This window comes from Thunnus albacares, chromosome 3 (assembly GCF_914725855.1).
Source record: "Thunnus albacares chromosome 3, fThuAlb1.1, whole genome shotgun sequence".
NCBI classification, from domain to species: Eukaryota; Metazoa; Chordata; class Actinopteri; order Scombriformes; family Scombridae; genus Thunnus; species Thunnus albacares.
In genome coordinates this window covers 9,378,638-9,405,925 of record NC_058108.1, presented here as the reverse complement: position 1 = coordinate 9,405,925, position 27,288 = coordinate 9,378,638, and the positions used below count along the sequence as shown (strand labels likewise).

At 39.1% G+C, this 27,288-nt stretch overlaps 1 protein-coding gene and 1 long non-coding RNA gene across 6 annotated transcripts in view; one reads left to right on the top strand and one right to left on the bottom strand.

The window, feature by feature from the left end:
• rgl3a (ral guanine nucleotide dissociation stimulator-like 3a) overlaps window positions 1-18,785 on the top strand; it is a 19,526-nt gene extending 741 nt beyond the window's left edge. For 2 of the 5 annotated variants that reach the window (XM_044346254.1, XM_044346253.1), the window contains exons 2-18: window positions 708-914; window positions 7,146-7,435; window positions 9,186-9,230; window positions 9,513-9,682; window positions 10,651-10,811; window positions 10,918-11,229; window positions 11,327-11,430; window positions 11,606-11,690; window positions 12,601-12,675; window positions 13,369-13,455; window positions 13,571-13,603; window positions 13,744-13,865; window positions 13,993-14,088; window positions 14,509-14,644; window positions 14,981-15,250; window positions 15,941-16,055; window positions 16,659-18,785. In XM_044346254.1, coding sequence (XP_044202189.1) covers window positions 726-914; window positions 7,146-7,435; window positions 9,186-9,230; window positions 9,513-9,682; window positions 10,651-10,811; window positions 10,918-11,229; window positions 11,327-11,430; window positions 11,606-11,690; window positions 12,601-12,675; window positions 13,369-13,455; window positions 13,571-13,603; window positions 13,744-13,865; window positions 13,993-14,088; window positions 14,509-14,644; window positions 14,981-15,250; window positions 15,941-16,055; window positions 16,659-16,813 — 2,445 coding nt within the window. In that variant the 5' untranslated portion in view covers window positions 708-725 and the 3' untranslated portion in view covers window positions 16,814-18,785. Of the gene's footprint in view, window positions 1-648; window positions 915-4,935; window positions 5,199-7,145; window positions 7,436-9,185; window positions 9,231-9,512; window positions 9,683-10,650; window positions 10,812-10,917; window positions 11,230-11,326; window positions 11,431-11,605; window positions 11,691-12,600; window positions 12,676-13,368; window positions 13,456-13,570; window positions 13,604-13,743; window positions 13,866-13,992; window positions 14,089-14,508; window positions 14,645-14,980; window positions 15,251-15,940; window positions 16,056-16,658 lie in introns of those variants that run through there. The other 3 variants (XM_044346251.1, XM_044346250.1, XM_044346255.1) reach the window with 2 other exon arrangements.
• Window positions 15,240-27,288, bottom strand: LOC122979073. Its single transcript, XR_006402792.1, has 3 exons — window positions 27,223-27,288; window positions 26,746-26,820; window positions 15,240-15,325 (listed from the first exon to the last, which is right to left on the bottom strand). It is a non-coding gene; the product is annotated as an uncharacterized LOC122979073 (long non-coding RNA).

Genomic DNA, 27,288 nt, shown 5'->3' with positions numbered 1-27,288 from the left:
AATTTTGTACCTATCAGGAATATATTCATGGTTGTAATGAACATCAACCAGAAAGTTATATTCTGTATCTCATCACAGTTTTCATATTTTCATTGATTTTTTTTTCCATAATGTGGCCATTAAAATGTTTTTTAAGGATCATACAAATGAACTTGTAAAAATGTGTAAAATGTAATAAACAACACTATCATACTGACTTTTCTGTTAACACACTGTTACCAGATATAAAGTTTAGTTGATGCAAGAGAAGATTCCTCAAGCTGTTATGACAAATTGATCTTTATTTGTGTCAGTTGTATTTGTTCCCTGCACTTTAGGGGTTTTACATGTTTGTTATGAAGGCTATTTATAGAATAAAACATAATTTACAGCACTGTGTTGTTATGCTGAAAACTTTAATACTTTTTTCTGTTCTAGCACAGTAAATCTAATCATGATTTTTTTTCTTCATTCATCTACACTGACCCAGTTTCTTTTTAAACTGATCTTTGTTTAATGACATTCATTGTTTAATGGCTGCACATCATGGGGTTTTAAAACCTGCTGACATGGATGCTGCTTTGATGGTTGGAATCAACATTTTTATAAGCGAGAGATTCAGCGAGATAATGCGCCTGATCGTTTTCACACTCTCCTCTCTTGCCACAGATGAGACAGCAGGTGTGGGAGAGATCTGACGAGGTGTGTGTGTGTGTGTGGGCCTGTAGCGTGACATTAAGTGGGAGATGAGGACCATTCTTCCCGTGTGCGGAGGCGGTGATGGAGGGGAGTCCCGGGGCCTCCGCTCCAGGGTGGGCAGGATGAAGAAGCTGCTGTGGCTGAGGCAGAGTCACTGCGTGGACGTCCACACGGACACGGAGCCTGGCGTGTGGCTGAGAAGCTTCCAATTGTTGGACACTGACGGACAGCGTGAGGTGAGCTGGAACACAGTCAAACTGGCTTTCTAGCAACATTATGAAATGCTGAAGTTTATCTTATGTGCTGCTCTTCATGTCTTAAAACCTCACTTCATTTAAAACTCACAATTGACAGTCTTTGGTTGTATGTCAATATTTAAACTAGGTTCAGTGGTCATCGAATATTTTTTCATTGTAGAAATCAAGTTGTCCACAGTCAAAGCATCTACACACTTATCCATGTGACAAACTCACACTGAACAAATAGTCTCTCAGAGGGAGGCATCATGGAAACATGGAAATGTTAACATCTTTTTAGGGAATTCCATCTAGTGCAAGGATATGTTGATAGAATGTGTTACATTGCGATATGACATGAAAAGTCACCTCTCATTTGGTTAACATCATAACTATAATATATAAATATCCTTAAATGTCCATTTGATCCTAAAGGCTGTATAAGAGTTAACTGATTCAAATGCCTGAGCTTATTTGGCTGTTGCTGTTGTTTAGTGAAAAGACCAATTCTTGCTTTTTATTTTTATCATATCAGCATAAATAAGGAGTCCACAACAACCAGGGCTGTAAGTAGTTCTGTAAAGTTTCAAAAAGTAGATTTTAATAAACAGCCATCATATTTTCTCAGAGCCCAACGTGACTTCATCAAATCGCTTGATTTGTCCGATCAACGATCCAAAACCCAAAGATACTCAACTTACAACGATATGAAACAAAGAAAAGCAGTAAACCTTTACTTTTGTGAAGCTAGAACCAGCAAATGACTTAAAAGATGAATTTCCTGTTAGCAGACTGATCGATTCATCGTCAAAACGATAGTGATATTTAACTTCAACACAATAATTCAGGTCAATATTAACAGAACAGCTTCCACTGTGTCTTCATGCACTGTGGTGACCAGCAGTAATGCTGAATATCATATGAACAGTTCCAGTCTCAGCGTATCTAAAACAAAAGCAGAAGAGTAAAGGTGGGTGCAGTCTGAACCTGAACTATTGGCACAAAGGACACCACAGAGTTTGTAATTTTCACCTAATTTTATATCCTTCTGGAGGTAAAAGGACAGTCATGAATTACTCAGCACTGCTTAAATAGATGATTCAGGTTTTTTTTAAATTTTATTATTTTGCAAAACAAGGCTGTGATATGTGTTGGTGTCCTTAATGTTTGCCAATATTCAGTCTTCCATCAACCTTTTAGTATAGTGTTATTTTAAATGGTAGATATCTCAAATTACAATTAAAATGTTCATTTTAATGAACTCTTTCCCAGATTGTACTTCAGATTTAGTGTTGAAGAGTTGTTTAGAGTTGAATTATTAGGGTTGATTTGACTGCACCTACACATACATCTGTGACTGAGGAGCCGTCATATATCCAGGTAGTGTTTACGTCAGGTTTTTCTCTGGAAACTCCCACTATTGTTCCCATTCTGCTCAATATTTTTTCACTCAGCACGTCAATACCAGCAGCTTTTTGGTGACACTGAAAGGGAACTACAATCGTCTCTCCAGGAAGTATATTATATTCCTGTGGGTGTACTGTGTATTTCTAGTCAAAGCAAAACCTTGTGGTCATGTGAAATTTTGAGGAAACAACTTCAACCAGTGTGTTTTGTTTTTTTTTTTCAGCTGCCACTTGTTGCCTGTCACCTCTTCTCATGTGTCTAATCAGCACTAATTGAGGTCTTTCCCGGCGCTGCAAAGAGGCTCTTTTGTTTAGCCTCAGCAAAAAAACTGGTTGGGATGGGGTAATGTGGATTTTCAGTTCAGAGGCAGAAACTCATTAGAGAAACAAAAAGCTCATTCTTCCCTTTGAGCCTAAAGAGCAGTGGACAGCCTGATTAAAGGCATCTCATCTGCTCTGCTTGTCCATGTTATCATAATGTTGTGGCAGTCAGTCAGTTGTCTCTAAATGTAATGAAATGTAGTGTTTTTCAGTGGTACCAAAGGCTCATAAATTATAACTTTTTCTCTTGAAATTTTGCTCAGTCACGCAGGTGAAGTTGTTTTTGTGCATCCAACCAGACCTGTTTCATGTGGTATGTCCCCACCACGCCTCTGACACCATGGGGCAGGAATATAAGCCACAGGTTGTCGAGTAAAACTGTCCCAACTGGATTCTTAAGAGGCAACAGCTCTGAGATATACCAGTTCCTCACATGTTGATGTTGGCCTGAAATCAGCCTCTCACTTCTAGCTGACAGAACCTTTCCTTTGATATCTTTCCTTCAATCTCTTCCTGAAAAACTACAGCTGGTGTTTTTGTAAAACGGAAAATAGATACTTTCTCGATCAGGATGTGGAGCTAGATGAAAGCTCCTGGGCCTGTTCTTGATCTAGATGGAGAACTTGAGGAAATTGAATTCATTGATTCATTTTTTTTTTTTTTTTTTTAATGTTTATAGTTTGGCCACCAGATGTCACAGTATTGTCTCTGCTGCTCATTTCCATGGAGAAAAACATTTAGATACAATAAAAAGGTTAGATACTCCCACACATCACTTTTTATGACGGGTGTATGGATACTGCCTACACATTATTACACATATTAATGCACCTTAAGAAATACTGTACACCTTCATAAAGCAGTATGATGTCATAAACCAACAGTCATCAGGCATTTTAGAGGGTCAAGCATCACAGCAGCTCATAATCTCTCACCCACATCATGGTGCCTTCTGTGCACAGTGGATAGTGATGAGGGAGGTTTTGGTTGCTGTACAGCTTTGTGACTTCTCATTGTCCGCTTCAAAAAAAGTGAGTCTATACCATCACACCATTCGTTCATCCTGACACCAAGCATGAATGAGAAAACCTTATAACCTTTCTGCACATTTCAACTTTTAATTAGTATGATCACTATTGTTATTTATTTTGACTGTTGTTACAAGACATCATAATGCAATATGGAGCAACTGATACATGTTGTAGGACTTTAACTTTACTGTTACTTCACTTTATCTCAGACAAAGACATTGTACTTTAACTCTGCTACATTCCTCTAGTTATTTGATGATTAAGATTTTACTGAGCAGGCATAATGTATAACAAAATCAAATGCATTGATGTAATTTAAACTACCAGCTCAAACTTAGCACTGCATTGACATCCTTTATTACTGGTATGCTTCAATTCCATAAATACCTTATTGGACATTTACCAATCTATATAATATCTATGTGTGATTGGACCATGAGACCCTCACCCTCAAACTCACTCCGATTACTGTCTTATGCTTCAAGTCCTGTGGGTTTATTCTGAACTTGTAAAATCCACTTTTTAGTTTTTGTGCAGCAGACAGTGAAATTATCTTCAACACATCCTCATGATGATCAACACTCTCACTAACCCTGGACAATTCAAGACTATGATCTCAAACCACTTCACCTCAGTGCACACTTGTTTTCACTGAGTATTGTCCTCTTTCAATCTATTTAACTCTGTGTATTTTCTTTTTAACTCATCATTGCAAATGAGGGACACCTCAATGATTTTCGAGTCTTAAATAAATGTTTCAATTAATTGCTTGACACTACTCTGAAAGGACCCATTCATGAGAGTACGTATTTTTACTTTTGATAAGAACATTTTACTTTTACTTGCTAAAAACTCTAAGTTAAATAGTATGGTATAAACACATGAAGAACCTGGGTAATTTAAGTCTGTGAAATGGCTACTTTTTTTAGGATTTTAATACTTTTTCACTGCTATGCACGAGTCGACACCCTGTGTACTACTACCATTACTATAACTACTAATTGTGCTCTACAGCTGCTACCACAACAGTAGTACTGCTAATCATGATAGTTCACTAATTGCAGTAACATCATCTGTATCAATAATACGTTTACCAGTCATAGCCTCACGTTTTAAATTAGCATAATACCTGATACGATTTAACCCATCATCCTTATTGGTCAGCAATATTAGCCACGCCCACACCTGTTCAATCAGCCCCGCCCAGTGATATACTGCTCACTCCCCCCTCACCCCCCTCCTCCCTGCCTCACTGTTCTCCTCCGCTCACTCTGAAACTAGTCTGTCAACTGTCACACGTCTCGTCTGAGAGACACAGTTTAACTTTATGGTATCTATGACATTCATTTTCAAAAATGAGACTCTCACATGTAATTCAGACTGAAGTGAACTGTCGGAGGACGGAGCTAAATCCTTAATTATTGCCTGTGCTGCGGTGCTGTCACCTACAATAGCGGCAGTTTGCCAACAGATTTTCTTCTTTTTGCGAGCGCGAGACAAACATGGGAAAATGGCACTTATCGATGGTAGGTTGAATGAACCTCTTAATTAATACTGTGTGTGTCTTTGTGAAGCGTAAAAAAGATGGAAACGTTAAAACTGTCACATTAAAGTGTCATTTCGATTTTACTCTTTATTTGCTATTCTGTCTCTGGTTACCAGGACAACCTTATCGATATAATGGTTTAATTGACTGCAGGCTGTGATGCACCAGTGTCTCATTGTGTCTGGCAGCACACTGGTTTTTGTCTGAGTTTCTGTCATGTGATATCAGGTGTTTTCAAGCCTGGTCTTCTTCTGTTGTTACATATGTTCGAGTTACACTGTGCTTACATATATACATATATAGCCTGTATAGACACGTGCTTTCTACCAGTCCGGTCATAGAGCCTCATTCCTGGCAGGGCAATGACTAGTTGTTAAAGATGGGGTGAGGTGTCATCGTCAGGATCATGTTTCATTTTGTCAGCAACCCCTACTTTTCTAATTCTGGGTCCCATATACTTGTACCGACACTGTGCTGCATTATTAGGGTGCAGTATATATTTGTACACCCTTGAATGACGAGCAGGCTGAGTGTAGGACTTAGGTGTAACTTGTCACTGACAAAGTGGCTCAGTGCAGCAAAGGTTTTACTTTGGTAGTGATTGGAGGGCTGTCTCAGCCTATCAAGTTGAGCTCGTGCTGTTAAAACATTCATTTTGATTTCACATTTTCACTAGCAATGGTGGCATTTTTATTGATCAGTTGGCATGAGACTTGTGTGAAATAATACAGAGAAAGGTGTATGCAGATAAAATAAAATGCATGAACATAAGTGCAAGACATGAAATAGCATATTGAGAATGTGGGACGTTGTCATAAAATACTGTTGATACTGTTGCAAGACGCACTTTTATTCACTGTTTCATCTCAGCTGTCTGTAACACTTTTGAATAGGAAGGTTGTCATGATGCCGCACATAAATACATTACAGGTCTAAATCGTGCTTTGTAAAAACTAATATCTAAATATAGTTTAGATATCTTGAGGATATCTAAACTATATTCATTGAGGATGTATTCCCTTCTTCCACTCTCCATTTGATGGTGGAGTAAAAATCAACCCATAAGTAAAACATAATATATAACTATTTAAATCAAGAATGTGAACATGTTATTTTGGATACTTTACTAAATGTAACACATCACTTGAGATAATGCTCTTGTAATTAGTGATATTAATTTTGTCTACATCACCGACCACAATTCAGCTAAATATACTTTCACTTTATTCCAGTCAAAGCCTGTCTAGATCAAGAAAAGACCCCTGATCTCTTCTGACCACTGTTGTTTCTCTACAGTTTTCTATCATGTAATGTAATAATGAGGGGTAACATATTGCTGCTGTTATGCTAAACAAGTGGAAAATAATGTTTGAGGAAAGCAAAACTGAGGTCAGACTGTGTCATGGTTTAAGAAGTTGTCCTTGTGTTTCTGGGCATAAACAAATAGTGCCAGTGGATGCTTCTCTGCCTCGTCATCGCCTCAGTCACCAGGTGTCTTTCTGCGTCAGGGTTCAAGGATGGGTCACAAGCAGAATCTCAGGAATGAGGTCAATCGATGTTTAATTGGCGTCTTAATAAAATGACTCGGTCTGACGGCTTATTGCATTTGTCATGAATTATGTGCAGCAGATATGTTAGATTGTCACAGTAATTTAGCTTAGCAGTATTGAAGGAGCTCTGTGACTATTTAGTCTGCGTTCAGCCTCGTCAAGTGAAATGTTGAAACATACCGATGATGTTTCTTCTTTGCACTGCAAGTATTTTCACAGATTAAGAAAAACATTCAGTTGATGAAAAAGTTTGTTGTTGTGCAATAGTTCTACACTTCCCTTTTTTAAAAACTACATGATAGTCTGTATTATATTCACTATCACAAAAAAACAGAATTACTTGCCAGATCTTGATGACCTTGTATTCTCCCCTGCAGGACCCGGTGCAGGAGTGGGGGGAGGAGGAGGAAGACGGGGCTGTATTTGGCATCACACTGCGCAGGGAGCCCGTCTTGCCGGGTTCAGACACGGCAGAGCCCCCTACAGCCTTCAGCTTCATCCAGTACCACACGGTGAAGGTGCGCAGGCTGAAGGCCGCCACCCTGGAGCGTCTGGTCACCCACCTGCTGGATCGAGAGCACCAGGAGCCTGACTACGTCCCTGTGTTTCTTTCTACATACAGGGCCTTCACCTCCACCAGCACCCTCATCGAGCTGCTGTTTCAGAGGTGAGAAATTGTCCATGCCGGGGCCTTGCAGACTTTTGTTGAACTGAAACACATGTTAACAAAAAAACAAGTGGGCTCAGTCATGATTGAGACCCTGTTTTTAAAGGAATAGTTTGACATTTTAGGATACATGCTTATGTTTTGTTGCTGAGAGTTAGATGAGAAAATCAATACCACTCTCACATCTGTCGGTTAGCTTAGCTCAGCATAAAGCATACCTTTTGACATAGCCAGGATAGATATTTCCCCCTGCTACCAGTCTTTATGCTAAGCTAAGCTAAAAGTCAAAAGTCAGATTTATTTATATAGCACATTTCATACGACAGGTGTAAATTCAGTGTGCTACGGGACAGCTGTCAACATGTTCAAGAAAGCTAATAAGCATATTTCCCAAAATGTCAAACTGCTTTTCAAAGATATTAGCTAAGCTTTTCGAAGTTTAAAACTATATTTTTTGCTAAAGCAAAACCACAACTGTACTAATTTCACCATTCAAAAAGTGAAGATAGTTAAAAGTGTGCCAGTGACGCCTAAACTGATCAGAAGATTCGAGGGCTTTAGTGTTTACTTCTTAACTTACTGACATTGATTTGTTGTTGCAGTGGGTGCTACTTTTAGAAAGGTCATCACTGTATACAAATGTAAGTGGGGCACATACGTAGCCAGGTTTTCCATTATGCCAGATGCACACATCAAATTTCAAAAAGTAATTTAACGCCCTCTTGACATCGCTTCAGCTATTTACAAAGAAAAGCTCTATTGACACGGTGCGAGTTTCTATGACGGGTATTATTGTCAAGAGTTAAACAAAGCAGTCAGTAACTTTGTTCCATTCCTAAGTTTTCATGTCACGCCCTCCACACCCAGTGGCCTCTTACCCTCACACTGCACTGAGATTTAATTTCACTCAGGAATTACCTGCAGGGATCTTCTTAAAATGATCAATTATAGTGTTAGATTAAAACAGCCACCTTGGTTATTAGCGCTCCCCAAGAGGCCACTTGTAGATATTAAGTAGATTTCCCAAACAAAGTTTTCCCCCCCAAAGAAGAGGCTTGAGGCTTTAAAAGTTCTTTCTAACTCACCTTTGCTGAATGCACTACAAATATCTTTCTGTGGGCAATTGTGGCCATTAGTGCTGTAGATCTGATATATTATTTGTCAAACAGTCGCCCTCATGTCTGTGGTGCTGGTGGCAACAGGCTTCCTGTGAGCTCTATGTGAGGTCAGTTTAAGGACAGTCTGAGAAGTGTGTTTTTCCCTCCTTTGGCTGACAGGATTTTGTACAGGATGCAATATTTTGATGCTGTTGTTAAATTGAAAACCACCTGTTTTGTATCTTTATAAGTGCTGTAAGAATTACGATTTATTTATCTTTCGTAGCACATTTTGACGTCATAAAGAGAAGGACCCCATTAGAAAACTCTGGCCATGTTCCTAAAATGAGACAGCATCGCAATACGCTTCAGTTACACAGCGTATATATTCAAATGATGTCATTATTGATCCCTGAGGGAGATATTTGTCAGTTTACTCTCCACACTCAAGGCTACAGTGTCTCTGCAGTCAGCTGGGATTCGGAGTATTGCATGACATTTCCACAGGATGAACAGTTACGGAAGATCCACCCTGTGATCCTTTTCTTGTTTACAGGGTATTTTCTGTTACCACTTGGTTACCATGTTGTGTTTCTATGTGGTGAAATCTTTTATATTCAGCTGATAGGTGATTGTGTTTACCTTTTCCACAGAGATGACTCAATCGCCAACCTGGATAACACTGTTTGCCCACGCAGGTGAGTGAAGTCACGCCACGTTTGTCTGTGTTTTGCCATCAATCTAAAGTGAGATTTGATAATTGGGTTTAATGGAGCGAAGCGGAAGCTTTATGTTCTTTTGCCACACCTTGTGATACTTTCCCAAACAAATTATGAGACAAAGTAATACTTTTTTTTCTTTATTTGTCTGACACATTTTGACGATGTTGTCCAGGCCTCACTTTATTGTATCTCAGCAGCACAAACTGTGGTAAGTAAAGTATTAACACTGTAAAACTCTTTCCCTGATCATCTCCTCAGTACCTTACCCCCAGTCATCCGGCTGTGGTTGGAGGAGTACAGTGAAGATTTCCATGAGTCCCCTCAGTACCAGGCCCTCCGGCTGTTGTGTGTCCACTTGCGGCATCGCCTCTGCTTCAGACGTTTGGCTCAGACCGCAGAGAATCTGCTCAAAAGGCTCCAGGAACAAGGTGCAGGGGAGATGTGATTGTTTATGTTCTGCTGCCATAATGCATCAACTGCAGGATGCACTTGTTGATACAGTTTCAAGCACCTCACTGAATACGTTTCACACTAGAGGAATAATTAGGACACTTCACAGACTTTCTATCTTTTATACTCAACCACTCATATATAATTAATAGTGGTGTCAAAATGAACATGTTCATTTTTTAATTAATTTGAAATATTTAATGTGTGGAAGAAAAATTCAATGTATTATTTTATATATGTATATTATTTATTATTTAAATTTACTTTCCTGGTGTTGATTCTACACTAATTCTGTGATTTTACATTTGAATATCCATCATTACAAGCTTCAATATTGAGAAGGAAAAAAGCAATTAATCACCATTAATCACAGCAAATTGTGGGATCTGAATTAGCTCATTTTTTAAATCGATTGACAGCCCTGATAATCAGTCATCCATCCTTTTATTCATAGATCCGGACATCCAGATTATCAAGAATTCAGTGTAATTGATCAGCTCTCTTTGAGTGCAAACATTCTCTACTTTTCTGCCAAAGATAACAACAATCCCATACAGAAAATTTATTGCACATGTTAATTTGAAAAATGTGCTCTTGATTTTTATGCAGTGATGAACTGGAACGTGCAGAAAAGAGATTACATTAGATCACATAGAAATAAAAGCAACTGTAGAAATTTGAAATTAGCCCTCAACGTTATTGTGATAGACTGCTGTAGGATATTGGACTACTTACGCTGCCTCTCTAAAATAGGAATTATATGATCCTTAAGCAACGTTAACGTCCTCAGAAGTATCTCATGTCATGTTCAACACAATGATGAGAGGGTCGTATACCTCTTTTCTTTTATGAATGACAAGTAGTTGCATGTTTGTGCGTGTGTCCTGTAACGCGTCTGTTGAGCAGCCTGTTAATATGTCATTTATGTTTTTGCTGTGTTTGACAGATTGCAGCCGGTCTACATCAGAGCATGACAGTGAATCATTGCAGCAGGACTTCAGAGATCAGGAGGAAGGAGGAGAGATGTCCTCTAAGGAGGAACACAAACACAACTTAATGGATTTCCCAGCGAGAGAAGTGGCGGAGCAGCTGACCAGATTGGACGCCGTAGGTTTCATCTGATCTTTCATTTCTGTTTCACTTTAGGTCTCTGAATCTTTTCTTTTCAGTGTTTTCTTCTCGTTCATCTTTGCCGTCTCTATCTCTCTGACAGGAACTGTTTGTCAGAGTGGTGCCCTTCCATTGCCTGGGCTGCGTCTGGTCGCAGCGTGACAAGAAGGGAAACCAAAACCTTGCGCCCACAGTTCGCGCCACCATCTCCCAGTTCAACGCTGTCACCAACCGTGTCATCACTTCACTCCTCTGCCCGTCCTCTCCCAGCCCTTCCACTTCCTCTCCCATCTCATCACCCAGCTCCTCCTCTACCTTCCTGTACCCCCCCACTGCCCCGGGCTCACCTCGCTCCTCACACACAAGCCCCGCCCACAGAGAACGCATCATCGAGAGGTGGATCGCTATTGCACAGGTTAGGATTAAAAATGGTTAAGAATAAGTGACATAAATGAACGTAACTTTTGTCAAAACAGCTTAACGAAAGGCGTTATTTAATGTTTTCTCTGAAGGAGTGCAAACAGCTGAAGAATTTCTCCTCCTTGTGGGCCATCCTCTCAGCCCTGCAGTCCAATGCCATATATCGCCTCAAGAAGACCTGGGCTGCTGTCAGCAGGTCAGCAAACAATATCAAGCAGTTGAAATTGTCTGAGTCGATAAGGAACAAAGATAGAAAATCGATTTGTATTTTATTTATCTTATTTGAGCCTGCATCATTAAGTCTTGCTCAAGGTGAAAACTGACTCAACAAAACAAAGATGTCTTAACAAATTGAATATGTTTTGTTTCAGGGAAAGCATGGCCACCTTTGACCACCTGTGTGAGACTTTTCCTGATGAGAACTGTGTGCTAACCAGCAGAGAGATCCTTGTGGAGGTAACTATCTGAGTCTTTTTGACTCATATGAGGGAAAAGATCTATATTCAATTCAGTTCAATTTATTTATATAGTGTTATCTCAGGGCACAAGTCAAGACTGTACTCTTTAACTCTTATATACGTAATTATTCTTATTTCAACAAGTGTGCAGGGTGGATCTTACCAGAGACAAGATGTTTGCGTGATTTTAATTCACCTCACTGAAGAAAATATTGAATGCACTGAAATAAGAGTAATACAGGTTACTTCATTGTGTGCAGTCAAGGTGTCTTGTTACATTTCTCTTAACTGTGAAAAGTGTTATACTTACATGAATCAGAAAGGTCCTTCTAATAATTATTGGATGCATTGTGTACAAAGGGTCTCTAGTAGTTAGTTAATTAGTTGTCCTTTTAATGGTGTCATGGTCAAATCTTTTTTTAACTTGCATCATAAAATTGAATTAATGTTTTGGCTCCAGTTTACTTGCCACTCCGTCTCCTTTGTCCTGTGAGTCATTCCCTTTGAAGAACAATCGATATGATTGTGTGTTTAGTGATATTGTTTTTATCAGCACGCCAGTTCCTATAAAATAATAAAAAGGCCATTGTTGGCAGCCAACACAAATAAAGCTACAAATGAAAGTGGTTAGTTGCGCACTAAAAGTACTCAGTGGTTACTTTTTTTTTTTATGACTACATCCTGTCTAATACTCTCCTAGTACGCACACACACTGATCCTTGAGCATTACCAACGTAATAAGGTGTAACTACAGTATGTCTATGGCACACCCTCCCACACCCAACAGCACCCTGTCAGCAGGTGCTCAACCCTGAAAAGAACAATTATATAACCTGCACTCTCACATTAACAGCCTGAGTGATGTTGTTCAATCAACACTGACAGGATTGTTGTCTGTTTTGCTGCAGGATGGGAGTCAGACAGACGGCATCACCACCCCGGGCTCTAAGTCGCTTCATCTGTGCTCTGTGTCCAAACAGATGGTAAGACTCACTGTCTGTCACACCAAAATAATGAAATTAATGTCTTTGGAAATTACCTTTTTGGTTCCTCATTTTAGGTTCAACCACAGAAATAAAATGAATGTGTCTGCTATTTCAGTCATTAAAAAAAGACAGAAGGGCAGATGTTTATTTTGCTCTGCCTTGATCATCAATTCTGCTTCCCTAAAAGTTAAGTTTTCAAAGTTTCGAGAGTACCAGTTCCCTCTTCCTTTTTCACTCTGGACATTTAGTAGAAAAAGACTCTAGCCAGACTTGAACAATTCACATGACAATTATTAGTCCCCCTTTCCCACAGTTTGGCACACTTTGCTGAGGCTGGGTGGGGCTGTGTGTAAAAGTTTTATATCTCCATTGTATTTAAATAGGGATGGGCATATTTTCTCAATTGTTTGTGTACATTTCTACATCAGGTATATTCTGTTATTTTCATAGACATTATATCTAGTGAGCTCAGTGTTCTGTCCTCTTGTGGTTCGGCTCAAATGGATTCTTCAACTACAAGAATAAGAGGCTTGCATCCGCTAATTTTCTATTGCAATAGGATCAGTACCATAACAACAAGATGTTTACCACTCTATAGCTTATCTGCAGCTTTTTGAAAATTATTTTTAGTTTATTTCTATCAACACAATGTTCCAAATATAAACCTGTTTGCTTGATTTTTGTCCTCAGAGCCTCCACAGTGGTGTCGTACCTTACCTGGGCACTTACCTGACTGTCCTCACCATGCTGGATACAGCTCTCACTGACACTGTGGAAGTGAGTACAAATCACACCCACAAACCCACCTGTTGGTTTTGTTTGTTCTTTTTTTATTTTTAGTAGAATTTATGATGCCACAAGTAACACTGGTTGTTCTTTCCCTTTTCTGAAGGGTGGACTCATCAACTTTGAAAAGCGCAGACGGGTAGGTGTTGCCTCCTAGTGGTGTCTTGCATCAATTACTATAATTGTTTTCAATTTTAATATCCGGCGGTTACTTCTGTTGTATAATTTTCTGTTCCAGGAATTAATCTGTACTTTTGTTTTTATTCATTTCTGTTTCAGGAGTTTGAGGTTCTGTCTCAGATTCGGCAGCTTCAGGCTTCCTGTTCGCACTACAATCTCTCAGTCAACCCTCAAATCACTGCCTGGCTGCAGGCACACACACTTCTCACAGACCAGGAGAGGTGAGACACACACTAACACCGCTGCAATAAAACATAAAGACAATCAAATGGGTTGGAAGACTTTTCAAAGATGTTAGTATCATTTCTTGTTCTCCTGAGTCAGCTTCTTTTTTTTTCTGTTCTGAAGCTATGAGCTGTCTCGTGACCTGGAGCCTCCAGTTGACCCATGTCCCAGCTCTCCCAACATATGGAGCAGTCGTCTGCTCACCAAGAAGCTCGCCTCGTAAGTCTGGAAAACTACATCTAGCTTGTAACATTTAACCACAGGTGACTTGTTATAACAATGACTGCTGTGATATGAATCCTCGTCCCAAAGTTTAGAAGTTTTTAATTTGCCTCTGAATCTAGATCTGCATCAAAATACACATAGTGATAGAACATAATTGGAAGTATGGTTTCCTTTATGCACATGAAGTATTGCAAATGGAAATACTGAACATATTAAAAAATGCCACAATCACGCAGTGTTAACAAATTATTTAAAAGACTCCTGGAGCAGGACTTAAACCAAACTTTATAGAAATTAAAAAATTTTCACTCAATGCTGGAATCATCCTTTTAACATGGAACGCTTAATATTTGCAGAAAGTTGATTCTCTTGCCAGACTGACATTTTAAACATGGATTTTGTGTGTGTGTGCAGGTTGCGAACAGCCAGCGACAGCTCCCTCAGGAAGACCCATGCAGACCAGATCAGTGTGTCGTCTTCTGGCTCCAGCAGTTCAGACATGGAGGATCTCACCGTCCCTCAGCCCTCTCCGCTCAGACTCAAATTCAAGGTGTGAGCACTGACGGTCTCCTAAACGGACACTGTTTGTCCCGTGTGCTGAGAGCTGTAACTTTCATGCAAAGAATCTCTTTGTCAATAAAGAGACAAGAGCAGATTTAATTTAAAATTTTGTTTTTATTCGGCACAACCTGCTTTTTGTCACTTTATTAGAATTTTTGAGCCACAGTGTATGCAAGGACAGAGATTAAAAACACACAATGACTGACTTATTTAACTTGGGATTTGGTGCTTGTTGTATGTTTTTAAAAAACCTGAACACTTAAAGCCTAAAATTGGAACTTAATATTTACATTTTCTTCTCTTTCCCTCTCTGCCTCTCCTTCAGTCTCTCTCGGGCTCTCTCCACAATGTAGCAGAGGACTTCTCCTCCAGTGCCATGTCCTCCTCTTCTTCTGCGAGTCTTTCCAGCTCCTCCTGCAGCTCCTCTCATCCAGACCTCAGCTCCTCCTCTCTGGCACTGAGCCCAGAGACATCATCCTCCAGCTGCTCCCCTCAGGCCGCACTTCCTGTCTACAACAAACAGGTCGCTGACTCATGTATCATCAGGGTCAGCGTGGAGAGTGACAGCAACGGAAATGTCTACAAAAGCATATTGGTAAGGGAGATGGTTTTGTAATCTGCTTTTACCGCACATTCATAGCTCAGCCAGACTGTTGTCAGTCAAAAAGTCCTAAAGAAGGAAAGTAGAAGAAAAGACAAAAAAAGAAAGCAGAAGAGTCAGGATTTGGTATTGCTTAATGACCTGTCTTGACCGCTTTATGAGGAAAGAAAACTGACGTGTTTCCTTCAAGAGTATTTCAGTCAGTGGTTACTTTGGTGCATGTGTGCAAGATTTTGTCCATGATCAGAAATTGGAAGCAGTTTTAGGTTTTATTGTGACATTTGCAAATAAGCTACTACGCTAATATCAGCTTAAGATTTATGAATTAATTCTCCAGCTTGTATCAGCAAAGCAACATTATCCTGCACTTAACAATTATTTCTGTTGTCAAAGATATTCATCAATTGACAGTTGCTGCTTTTAATCAATAAATGTATTTAAAAGTCTGAAATAATGACTGATGTGTGTTGCAAGTCGCCACAGCATTAATTAATTTATCCTAAAAATGGTAATTTCATAATGTTATGACATGGAGAACATAAAGCAACTATTAGGATACAGGATGAAGCTGTAATCAGCAAATATTGATAATTTCTGCTTGATAAATGACTGAAACAATTATTAAAGTTACATTGTCTTTACTCTATTAGTAAAATAGAATCTGGCTGTGTGTTTGCTCCCCAGCTGACCAGTCAGGATCATACGCCTCAGGTGATTCAAAGGGCTCTTGAGAAACACAACATAGAGGATGTCAGCTGCCATAACTTCAACCTCTACCAGATGCTCAACAATGGAAAAGGTGAATATTTCCTCAGGCAGTCTGATCTTTCCTGAATGCTCAGAACGAGAATACCTGTAATGTTGTTTTAATGGGAAGTCATTCATTATCTCTAAAGAAAAAAAAAAGCAGCTGTTTACAGCTGTGACAGTTATGCATTTTAAGGTCAGTTTCATTTGTCTTAATCGTATGTATGAAGTGACTAAATAAACGCTAGATTATGTCATGTTGCACCAGTATTTAGTAGCAGAAAAGGCTTTGGCCTCTGCAGTAGATCAGCAATAAATGTCAGGACATCCATTGTACAGAAATACAAAAAAAGAAACATCCTTTAATAAACAATAATGCAAATCATCCACGAAACATAATGTTTTCAGAAGAGGTGTAACTCACAATTTCTCAGCTGGAAAAGCACTCCAGTTCTCACTATGTTGTCATTGCTAATCCTTCCCTCTACTGAGATCTTCATCACAAACTTTTTGCGAAATTACCCACCTTGTCACTATGAGAAATGTAGGAACTCAGACAGTTTGTGAAACAGAAGTAGACAATGTGGGTTGAGGGAAGGTGGATAAAACTAAAAATAAATTGCACAACTTCATCATTCTATTCTTTCTGCCTCAGAGCTACACATCCCCGACAAAGCCAACGTATTTTACGCCATGTGCACCACAGCCAACTACAACTTCGTCCTGCGCCAGCGCTGGAAGAGCCACAGCCGACATCTCGGCACCTCCTCCAGCCCTGGAGCTCAACCCAAGAACCGCCATGCCAAGTGAGAAACATCTGTCCCTGGCTGAATGTTAGGAGTACACCTAGAAGACAGATAAGCCGTCTCATCTGCAACAACAACAACCAGCACATCTGTGGCTGTTTGTATCTACTCATCAACATGAGATTGGCACAGTACAGCAGATATGAGCGGCTCTGCCACAGAGACTCCCAAGAAACCAGAGAGCGTCGACTGAAACATAACCTTGAGGCGTTCCTGTCAAGAAGTGGTCTTCACCGTCCAGGAGCAACAGTGCAATGTATCACCCCAAGAATTATTCTGGACTGTGTGAAGAGTGATAGAAGAAGAGAGAAATGTCCTGGTACACAAAAGAGAGACATGAAGACTTTTAAGAAATATAGAATTTTGTTATTCTCACACTGTTTCTATCATCCTAATCATCAACATCTTTGGATAAATGAATCACATTTTACCCAGGACCTTTTTTCCTTAGATGTACACTTGTATTACTGAGCACAAATGCACATTACATGGTGGATTTTGGAACTTTCACTGCTGCTAAATAGAAACATCAGGAACAGCAGGACTTGGAAAACTGTCATGTTTTATAACTCTACAGTGGAACCTGATAAATCTGCAGAATCAGGCCCACAGACTCGACTGCAGCTTCTTGTCTTGGACTCGCATGAGATGTGAGGCTGAATGAGAAAAAGGAGCAGCCGACTTTCTCAACCACACAGAACAAAGTGAAGAAAAATGAGTCAGAATGACTAAAAATGGGATGTCCACTGTTAGTTGATGCGTAAGCACTTCTAAACACATCTGGTTCAAATGTGAAATCTGTCTGATCTCAGTCGTGCCAAGTGCACTGCAGAACAAGAGTCAAATAGTGTTTCACTGTTTGGACCCAGACCTCAGTGAGATTTTATTTGAGAGTCGGTAATAAGTATTTAGTTGTCTTCTAGTTGAGGATTTAATTGTTTTAAAGTAACTTAATGTAATTTTATCAACTTAAATTATTTAATGCATTTCAGTATTCAGCTTTTAGAGCAAGTGTATCACAAAAATGTGTTTGTTTCTGTTTTGTTGGTTTTTATGTTTTGGTTCATTTGATCATGACCCTCCCTTCAGTCTGAAATGCGACATGTTTTTGTCATACATAAATATCCTTGACTTGTTGACGTAAATCTGAACTGAAGTTTGTTTTATTTTAAATGAAGAAATCTTTCGAGTCTGCTGCTGTCAAATGAAGGAGATATTGTGCGTGTGCATAATGTTTAAATATGTTTATATTCAGTGGTCTTGCCAGGGTTTAAAGTAGAGCTGAAATGCTGATATGTTGTATGTTAAAGGCTGTGATTCAAGCAAGGTTTCTGTCATCCAGGGCAGTTTAAATAAGAATGAAGGTAAAACCAGTCTTCTACCATGAGTAGAGGATAGTTCTCTCTGCCTGTGATGCTGTGAGCAAGATAAGTGTGACGAAAGGTTCTTGTATGTGAAAATGAAGTGTCCCAGTATGTGAATTAAATGTGACATATTAGAACATTTCAGTGATGTGAAATCCTCCCCAAAACTAGCAGGCAGCTTTTGTGCAACTACCAATAGTATTGGTGAGAGGGTATAGTCAAACAGATACACACACAGTGGTTTACATCCCTGTTAAAAAACAAACACACACTGGTGAAGATCTTGCTGAGTTTTGTACAGGATTTTGCATCACAAGTCCAACATTAATGCTACTGTGGTAACAAAGGTCTGGCAGTCAAAATATATGAATGAGAAGTCTACAGCGTGACTGCTTACTTTATTATTAGTAGGCTTTGTGTTCATTCTCTCCTTTATTGTGTTTTAAAATGTAAGTGAAGTTGTCTACATTACTGTATGCACGTTGTAATTTAAGCCTATATGTGTTCTAATACTTTATTTCAACAGACTCTTTATTTTTAAAGTTAAGTCTAAGCACTTGCTGTTTTGTAACTAGTATGAAATGTCAACTAATAAAACCAATTTACTATTTATCAGAGTGTTATAAATGAAATTTGTCTGCTGTATTGCTTATGATTGGGGACTTTCTTGAGTCACAGGTCATTCAAAAGCAAAGAACAGTAACAAGGTTTGCACTCATGAATCCAAGCGTTTCAAAAGATGGTGTGAGGTGTGTACAGCCTAAAACAACATTGCATGTTCAAAAGGAATTGCTCGCACACTCACAAAAAAGGAAGAGGCTCCCAGGATGCAAAAGAATCTATTTATTTCATGTGCAAAAAGTGATATAGTGAAAAATGTGAGTGAATATTTTAGTCAAAGGACCATTCATTTTCAACACTATCTCTTCTTGAAATGGGACGTTTAAAAGTAAACACTGATATTTTGACTGATAACATGAACATGAAGTCCATTTAGGTCAAGGTAAACTTTATTATCCCACTAGGAGAAATTCATGTGGTCATACACTTCTCAATTAAAACACAGAAGCACAATGTACATATACAAACAGACATACACATGCATATGCACTCATACACACACCCATCAACACAATAACCTAAAAAAAAATATTAGCAGTATAAAAACATCATATACAGCACTCAGTCCCAATATACAGTTTAAATGAATAATGTGCACAGTCCAATCACCTGCGATCAATATCCAGTCTAAGCATACAGTATATAAAATATCCTGGAAAATGCATGCACTATAAAAAGTATATCATAACCAATATTCAGTCCAAATATACAATATAAATATAAAACCATGTATCTCCAAATTTCGAGTTAGTCAGATAAGCTGCAGGTTTCATTATAATGTTTATACTTTTAAGCTAAATGAGCAATTTTAAAAACTTACTGGATGATCTGTGTGTGTTGTCACAAAGCCGAAAACCAACCTGTTTTCATTATATTATATTTAAAGTTGATTATGAACTCCAGCCTCGCAGGTCAACTGGGAAGTGACGATTTATGTACAACTGCAACTATCAGGATGAATATAAGTCTCGTAGACAACCACTAGGTGGAGCCAGACACAAATACTTCAAGTGTTTTGACCTGTTTCACTCCCTGTGGTTCCACTGAAAGACAAACAACTGGTTTATCCTTCAATCAAACATCAAGTCTTTTCAGCGGTGACCTACATTTTGGCCAAAAGTAGAGCAAGTTAAAATGTATTTGGTGTAACAGCAGCCAAAGAAATGCAAAGCAAAACAAAACAGACAAAACATACACACAGATGTGAATCTTTGTGGTTAAATAATGCTGAAATAACACTTTACAGAAATGCAGCTGATGAATCATTAAATTATATGGGAGGGCAGAGCTCACAGTGACGTGTGTGTGGGGTGGGGTGGGGGGGTGACCTGTCTGGCCAGTTTTACTGCATGTTGTCTGAGCTTTAATTTCCATATTTTGAACACACTTCTCTCTGCTCACACTCTTGTCAGTAGGAGTGGGATTAGATTTCCTAGAGCTCAGTGCAAACATGAGTGTAATGTAACTGATACAGAGTCAAACATGTTTGTCTCTCTTTATTTCCTCTCCTCTGCTTATCCTTTTTAACAATATTTTAGATTTCTTTAACTCTACCGTCTCCCCTCCATGTGCTCTAGCTACCACTGCTACACTGCAAACAGGCACATCTTTCATATATGTGTGATTATTTTGACTCTCACCACCTGTACAGGATGTCCCAGTGACACCTCACGTCACATGTTCCTCTCGCCCTGAACTGACTGCTTGTATTACATTAAGGCATTTGTGTGTGACTGTCTGTCTGTGAGCTCAAAGCTAAAAAAAACCAAAACAGACAAACAAGCTGTGTTTTTTCCCTGAGGGCTGTGTTGTTTTCCTTACTTGTGGTTGTGGTTTCTTGTTGTCCTCCTCTGCCCCGGGGCCTCGTGGCTAATTGAGTCTTAATGAGTTCCAGTGTGCACGGGGCCAGATCAGCTTCCCTAAGATGAACTCCCTCTACACAAACCGTTCAGTCAACCAACAGGCTGCACATTCACAAACTGGTATCATGTGAGAACTGAGTACAAATTATTCTCCATTCACCCCAGGATGACATATAGAAGATTCACTCTGAGCCGTTGAAATTAGTTTTACATGAGTTGTATTTCATGGACTGTTTGCTCTGTTTGATGGCAGAAGTGAGGCCTGTAGCGAAAATCAAATCATCGGTAGTTTTAGTTTAGTAGTAGCCCAGACTGTGATGCAAACCACAGTGAGACATTCAGAGAGGATGTGCACCTCCACCCAGGCTGCCTATGTAGATGTTTTTGATCTGCATCAAAGCAGCACTATGAGCGCTTTGTAGGAGGATAAAATGTAGCAAATTTCAAGTCACACTTATGACCAGTAAAATATGGTGGTCTGAATTCATCATGCTGCTGTGCCGCCTCTGATTGGTGAAGTGCTATCAAATATAGTGTTTTGACTTCATGTGTGCTTGTACAGTCATCTGCCTTCGGTTGCAATGGCACCATGAGGCGTATAAAAATTTGGCAAACAGTTACAAGAAAATTATATGAATTAAATATATTATCAAAAAATGATTCTAAATCTTTATGCTAGAATGGAGGTGGTTTATATGGAAATAAGTGTTGAACTAAGAAATACAGAAGAAGAAAAATCGATTTTGCTTTGACACTTCACGAGTTAGTGGCCACATGGTGGCTCTATTTGCACCAAAAAGTAATGTGGTTTTCTTGACACATGATCGAACTTTTTAATAATATAACTGAAATGTGTTGAATTGCTTTTTGTTTTTTAATATTTCTGCAACTAGCAGACACATAGACAGATGAATGGCAGTGAAAACACAACCTCCTTTCAGTGTGAGTAACTACTACTGAGATACGTACATGAGAGGACAAAGGTAAGGGGGGTGTTAAGGTTAAGGTTTCACATACTCAAATATGTTATTTCTCTAAATTCATGTAATATGTTGTTTTGTTTTATAAATATTGTTTTGTTATTAAATATTAAATCACAAGATAAAATAATAACACACTCTTGTCCTCTGTGGTCTTCTGTAGAAAAGTGCTTTTCTTCAGGTGTTTTGGATTTTCTTTTCAACTTTTCTTTAGGCCTTCATCAGAATAAACTCCATCTAAAAAAAACTTTTTTACTAAAAATAAAGATCTATTTATGCATTTTGATTTGCACCATCAATAGTGTCACACACACAAACAAACACACACGCACAGTGGCGCAATTAATACTGTACATTTAGTCTAAATCCCTCCACACGCACAGCTGTGTCTGAAGTCACGCATCACTAACACCGCCTCATTGTGTCACTACTGTATATGAGTTGCATGTCTGCTGTTCACTCAACTGGGAATAATAACCAACGACTAATCACAGATTAGTGTGTGTGCATGTTTTCTTGCATGTGAGGCAAAGGCCACTGTGTGAGCGTGTCTACAATAAAATGTAAGCATATGATGTGAGCATTAAGTGTTCATTCAGTGTGTGTGTGTTGTGTGTCTGTCCAGTCACGCACAGATATATACAGAAGGTCAATGGGAGAAGATTTGTTCATACGCTCATGTAAACATAATTCTGATGCCTCTTTTGTTTGTGTGTATGTGTCCTGTGTTGGCAGTACAGTAGGTCTGTGGTGTAACAGTAGACAGATGGGAGAAATGGCTGAGACTAATCTAAAGGGGTTAATCCACTTAATAACCACCACAAAGGACAGATTCAACATGTTGTTTGTCCGTCAGGCTGCTGCTGGAGCTGTGATGCCTTTGGCTTACATGGAAAATGCAGACTGTGCATTATTCCTGATGAAACAGCACAGTATCAGCTGTGTAAACTGTATTTGCAGGAAAGCATCAACTTGAGGTAAATTTGCAGGTTCAGATATTCAGCTGAAGTTGAAGCTAATATGAGACTTCAACAGTCAAGTGCGTATCTTCCAAAGTCACAGGCTATTTAGTACACAATTCCCTTTTTGTGTTTCCTCGTACAGTTTCATTACTGAGCAGAGGGATAATTTTGTCCTAAAATGACTGTAAATTTGGAAGATACCCACTTGATTAGGCAAACCCAGACTGTTAAAACCTCATAGCTTAACTAGAACAAGGATTTGTTCCCCATCTTTAACATCAGAGTGAGGGAATGTCTGTGATAGATATTGAAAAAATCTAAACATACACTTTAAGACACATCTAAATATGAACGATTGGTTCATATGAACATTGAAACAGGTTACTCCTGTTCATACTGACCATTAAAAGATTCCCTCCAAACACACTTAAAGTAAGTGATGGAGGACAAAATCCGCAGTCCTCAATTTGAGCAAAAAGAAGTTTATATTTAGATAATATGAGGCTTCCGCTGTCTGAGTTAGTCAAATAAGGTGGATATTTTCCACAGTTACAGTCTTAGAGGGAGTAAAAAATCTCCCTCTTTGTGTCGCGACAGTGTTTTCCTGTTCAGCTGCAGTGAAAGGATCATAACAAAAAGAGGGAATTTGGCACTAAAAATACTGTAACTTTGAAAGATATTGAGTTGATTTGATTAATTTGGTCACAAGGAGGACTGCGGCTTTTGGTCCCCATCACTTACATTGTGAATGTATATGAAGGGATCTTCTAATGGTCAGTATGAGCAGGAGGAATGATTACAGCAAAAAAAACCCAAACATGTCAGTGTTCATTTGGGCTCCTGACTGTTGTTTTCGGACAGAATTGAAAAATTGTGAACCTGTCCTTTAATTGCAAACTTGATGGTTTGAGTAGAAAACTTGATTAATACTTAATCAAAAAAGTTGAGTGAAGAGCTAAGAGCAAAAAAAGACAAAGCAGGCTAAATTGGCAGATACACCATCCAAAAGTTGTCAAGACATTTCATTAAAAACCAAAACTGTCAACCTGATGGTGGCACTTGAGAAAAAGTGAAATGATTACCAAAGTCAGTAGAATTATGATCCTCTGGGGACCATGAATGTTTATACAAAATTTCATCAATCCATCCAATAGTTGTTTAGATATTTCAGTCTGGGACAAATTGTACCAACTGACAGACAGACTGACATCCTTTGAGCTACGCCATCGCTTTCATGCTACTGAGACTATTTTATACAAACAAATCCTCAGTTTTCCCACAGTTAAAAAAAATCCTTCTCTAACTTTATGCTTTTATCAACATCTCCACAGTGATTAGCAAACAGACACCAGTACTGGTCTTTACAGGTATTTGTTTTTCCACTGTGCTTCATAAAAGTATTTCACTTGTATTCAGCCAGGAGAGCTTACAGTAACTTCAGTTTCACATTACTGAACACAATTACTCAGGAATTTTAGGACAGATATGTAATGCAACCATGAACGATTTAGTCCAGACATGAAAGTTTCTGTTTCCATGTAAAATGATTCATAATTGTGACGTGTTTGTGTACCGTAAAAATATTTTACTGACATCAGAGGAGCACTAATAGATCTTGAACACATTAGCTCAAGTGCGGTTTCAAATACAAGTTACTCCCCCGTGTTCCATAAACATCACTGGAGATCAATAAACATAATTGAACACAGAGAGGCAGGAGGCCACCTGCATTTATAAGGAACTCCAGTAATACTTTAGAGTTTTATGTTACTCTACAACATGCTCATTATCATTAAAGCGTTTGATAACTTAAGTGCAATAAACCTTTAAAATGCAAAATAAAGAGAGACTTTCAGCTGCCAGGTGTGTTTAAGTCAATGATGCCTTTGGTTCGATTGCAGGTTAAAATTTCCGTTTGATTTATGAGACGGAATACCTGCAAAACTAACAATATATTCCAATCAGCCTCAGCTGTACTTTGTGTTTAGTGATAATTCGTAAATGTTAGCATGTTAACACTCTAAAGTAAGATGGTGAGCATGGTAAATGTTATACCTGCTAAACACTGCGCTTACATTAGCACTCAGCTTAACGCACAGAGCTGAACATGACTGTAGACACTTTACTTTGATTAATGAAGTATTGCCTGATAATTAATACTTGAATCCCTAAAGAAAGTCTATATTTACTATAGGCTAATCATGAATGATTTGTTTCTGACTAAAAGTGGACGAGATGATTTCTAAAAGCTTCCTTGAGGGATCCTGTGAAGGTAACTAGAAAAACAAAAGCAAAGCCCCAAGAACACTTTTCAAAAAGCTGTTGTGAAGCAAAAGTTTGAAAACAAGTGAACATCCAGGTGACAAATTCAACAGGCAGATAATGGATCGCGACAGTCAGACATGCCAAAAGGTGTATCGTTATCCACACCTTTCATTTGGACAAACACACACACACACACACACACACCACCAGGCTACTTCCTAGCACAGGGGCACAAGATATGGTAATGGGACCCAAGGGCGGTTTAGCATTGCATAACAGAGAGCTGATTCATCTCTCTCTCTCACTCTTTCTCTCTCACTCTTTCTCTCTCTCTCTCTCACACACACACACACAGAGTTATTCCTACTGGCCTACTTTCATTTCCAAAGTGCACAACTTTCTTGTGGCCTATTTTTACATCGCGCTCTGAATGCATCGGTATTGTATATGTGTGTGTGTGACTGAAGTTAGCAGTCCTCAAATCATTGTTACACATCTGTAGCAGTGCACACACACACACACATGCTGACCTATTTTACAGTGCTGTGTAGGACAGAGGCAGCAGGGATTGAATGGGTCATGGCAGGCAGCATAACTCTCTCCTGAACTGCAGCCAACCAAACATGTTCAACAGAGGAGTCGTTTTTCTCTCTCTCTTTGTTTTCTCTCTCAGGTTTCCTGCTGGCGTATTTCAAATCTGAGCCCCATTTCTTGCACTGGAAATAAAATATATATTATTTACTATTTGTACTAATATCACACTGACCAGCAGTACTGTATCCACTTTTATTCCTCACACGGATTTATGGCTTTGAAAATGTAAAAAACATCAGAACTTGCAGTCAGGCAACAGCACACTAAGACCATATATTCATTTAAATGATTAATTATTATAATCTACAAATAATAAAACACTGCAAATAAATGAAATTCAGAGGACACCACCTGAAGTTTATTAATTGCTCTTATGTAACTCCTTGAGGGAACTTGAGACTCTTGATCATTTGCCATGTCCAGCCGTGCTGGAAAGTGTTTAATAATTGATTAACTGCATTCCAGAGTTATTCTTCAACTAGATAACTTCCCAGTGTCCGTTATTCATGTGTCTAAAAAACATCATAATATCAGGTGTTATACTGAAAACTAATTGTCATCATGGTTAGCAGCATTTTGATTTATTTTCACAACAAACACGGCACAATATGTCCTGACTGATCCGGATCAAATCCAGACCTTTACTGGCCTTTCAGTGCATGCTGGTTGTTTGATATGATCACCAAATCTTTTCTTTCCACTTTTCACAAAACCATGTCAATATAAGTTTCAAAGTTTCTGAGGATCAGATTGTAAAAAACAAATATCAACTCTATATGCACCAAGTTAATGTTTAAAGGTAGATCAGTCTGACTCCCTTGCACAACAGGTTCAAGCTTGTGATGATTTTCTCCCGTCAGTGTGTGAATTAAACGCTCTTTCAGCAGAAATTTCTGCAGTGAGTGATGGTATTTGACATCAGCTCAGCATGATAAAAACTGCACAAACAGCTCCAGTGACTCAAACCTGAAATACAGACGTGTGAACGCACACACACACACACATGCACACACAAACACTCCCTGGCTTCATCCTCCTTACCCCATCCCTGCCCCTCCCTGTGCTGCTGACCTACATACTGCAGCATCCTGGTTACATAACCAGCCGGGCTGTTGATCACTGCAGGCAGCACCCCCCCCAACCTCTCTCTCTCTCTCTCTCTCTCTCTCTCTCTCTCTCTTGCTCTCTCTCTCTCTATCTTTCTCTCTCTCTCACACACACACACACACACACACACACACACACACACACACACACACACACACACATATCACTCGCTATGACCTACCAGCTTACATGAACTTTGTAGGAACACATTGTAGGAAATTCCTGGGTCATATCTTCACTGCCGCTGTGCACCCACCTGAGGGACAGGTGGTGGGTCAGTATAATGAAGGTGTGTGAGAGAAAAAATGAGACCAAACTTTCAAATGAGGTCAAACCAAAATTTCCACAGTTTGTTATCTAAGGGAAGCTGTCAGCTGCTACTATCACGAGTCACTCTCATGTAACTCTACCTGGGATCTTTTGAGTGACATTAATTGAAGTGGATATTTACAATTATCCTCGGAGGTATACATTTCTGCGCACCACCCACATTCCATTAGAAATGATCATCTATAATCATGTGAAAATGTCATGGAGCTTTGTGAGTGTAATTTTTAATAAATGTCAGCTAGATGTAAACTGATGCATTGGTGTAACCCTAGTGTGTGTGTGTGTGTGTGTGTGTGTGTGTGTGTGTGTGTGTGTGTGTGCTACTGACCTGCTCCCTCAGGCAGCAGCAAGATAGAGCTTCTTTCTGAGTAGTTTGCTCAAGTTTACACTGTAG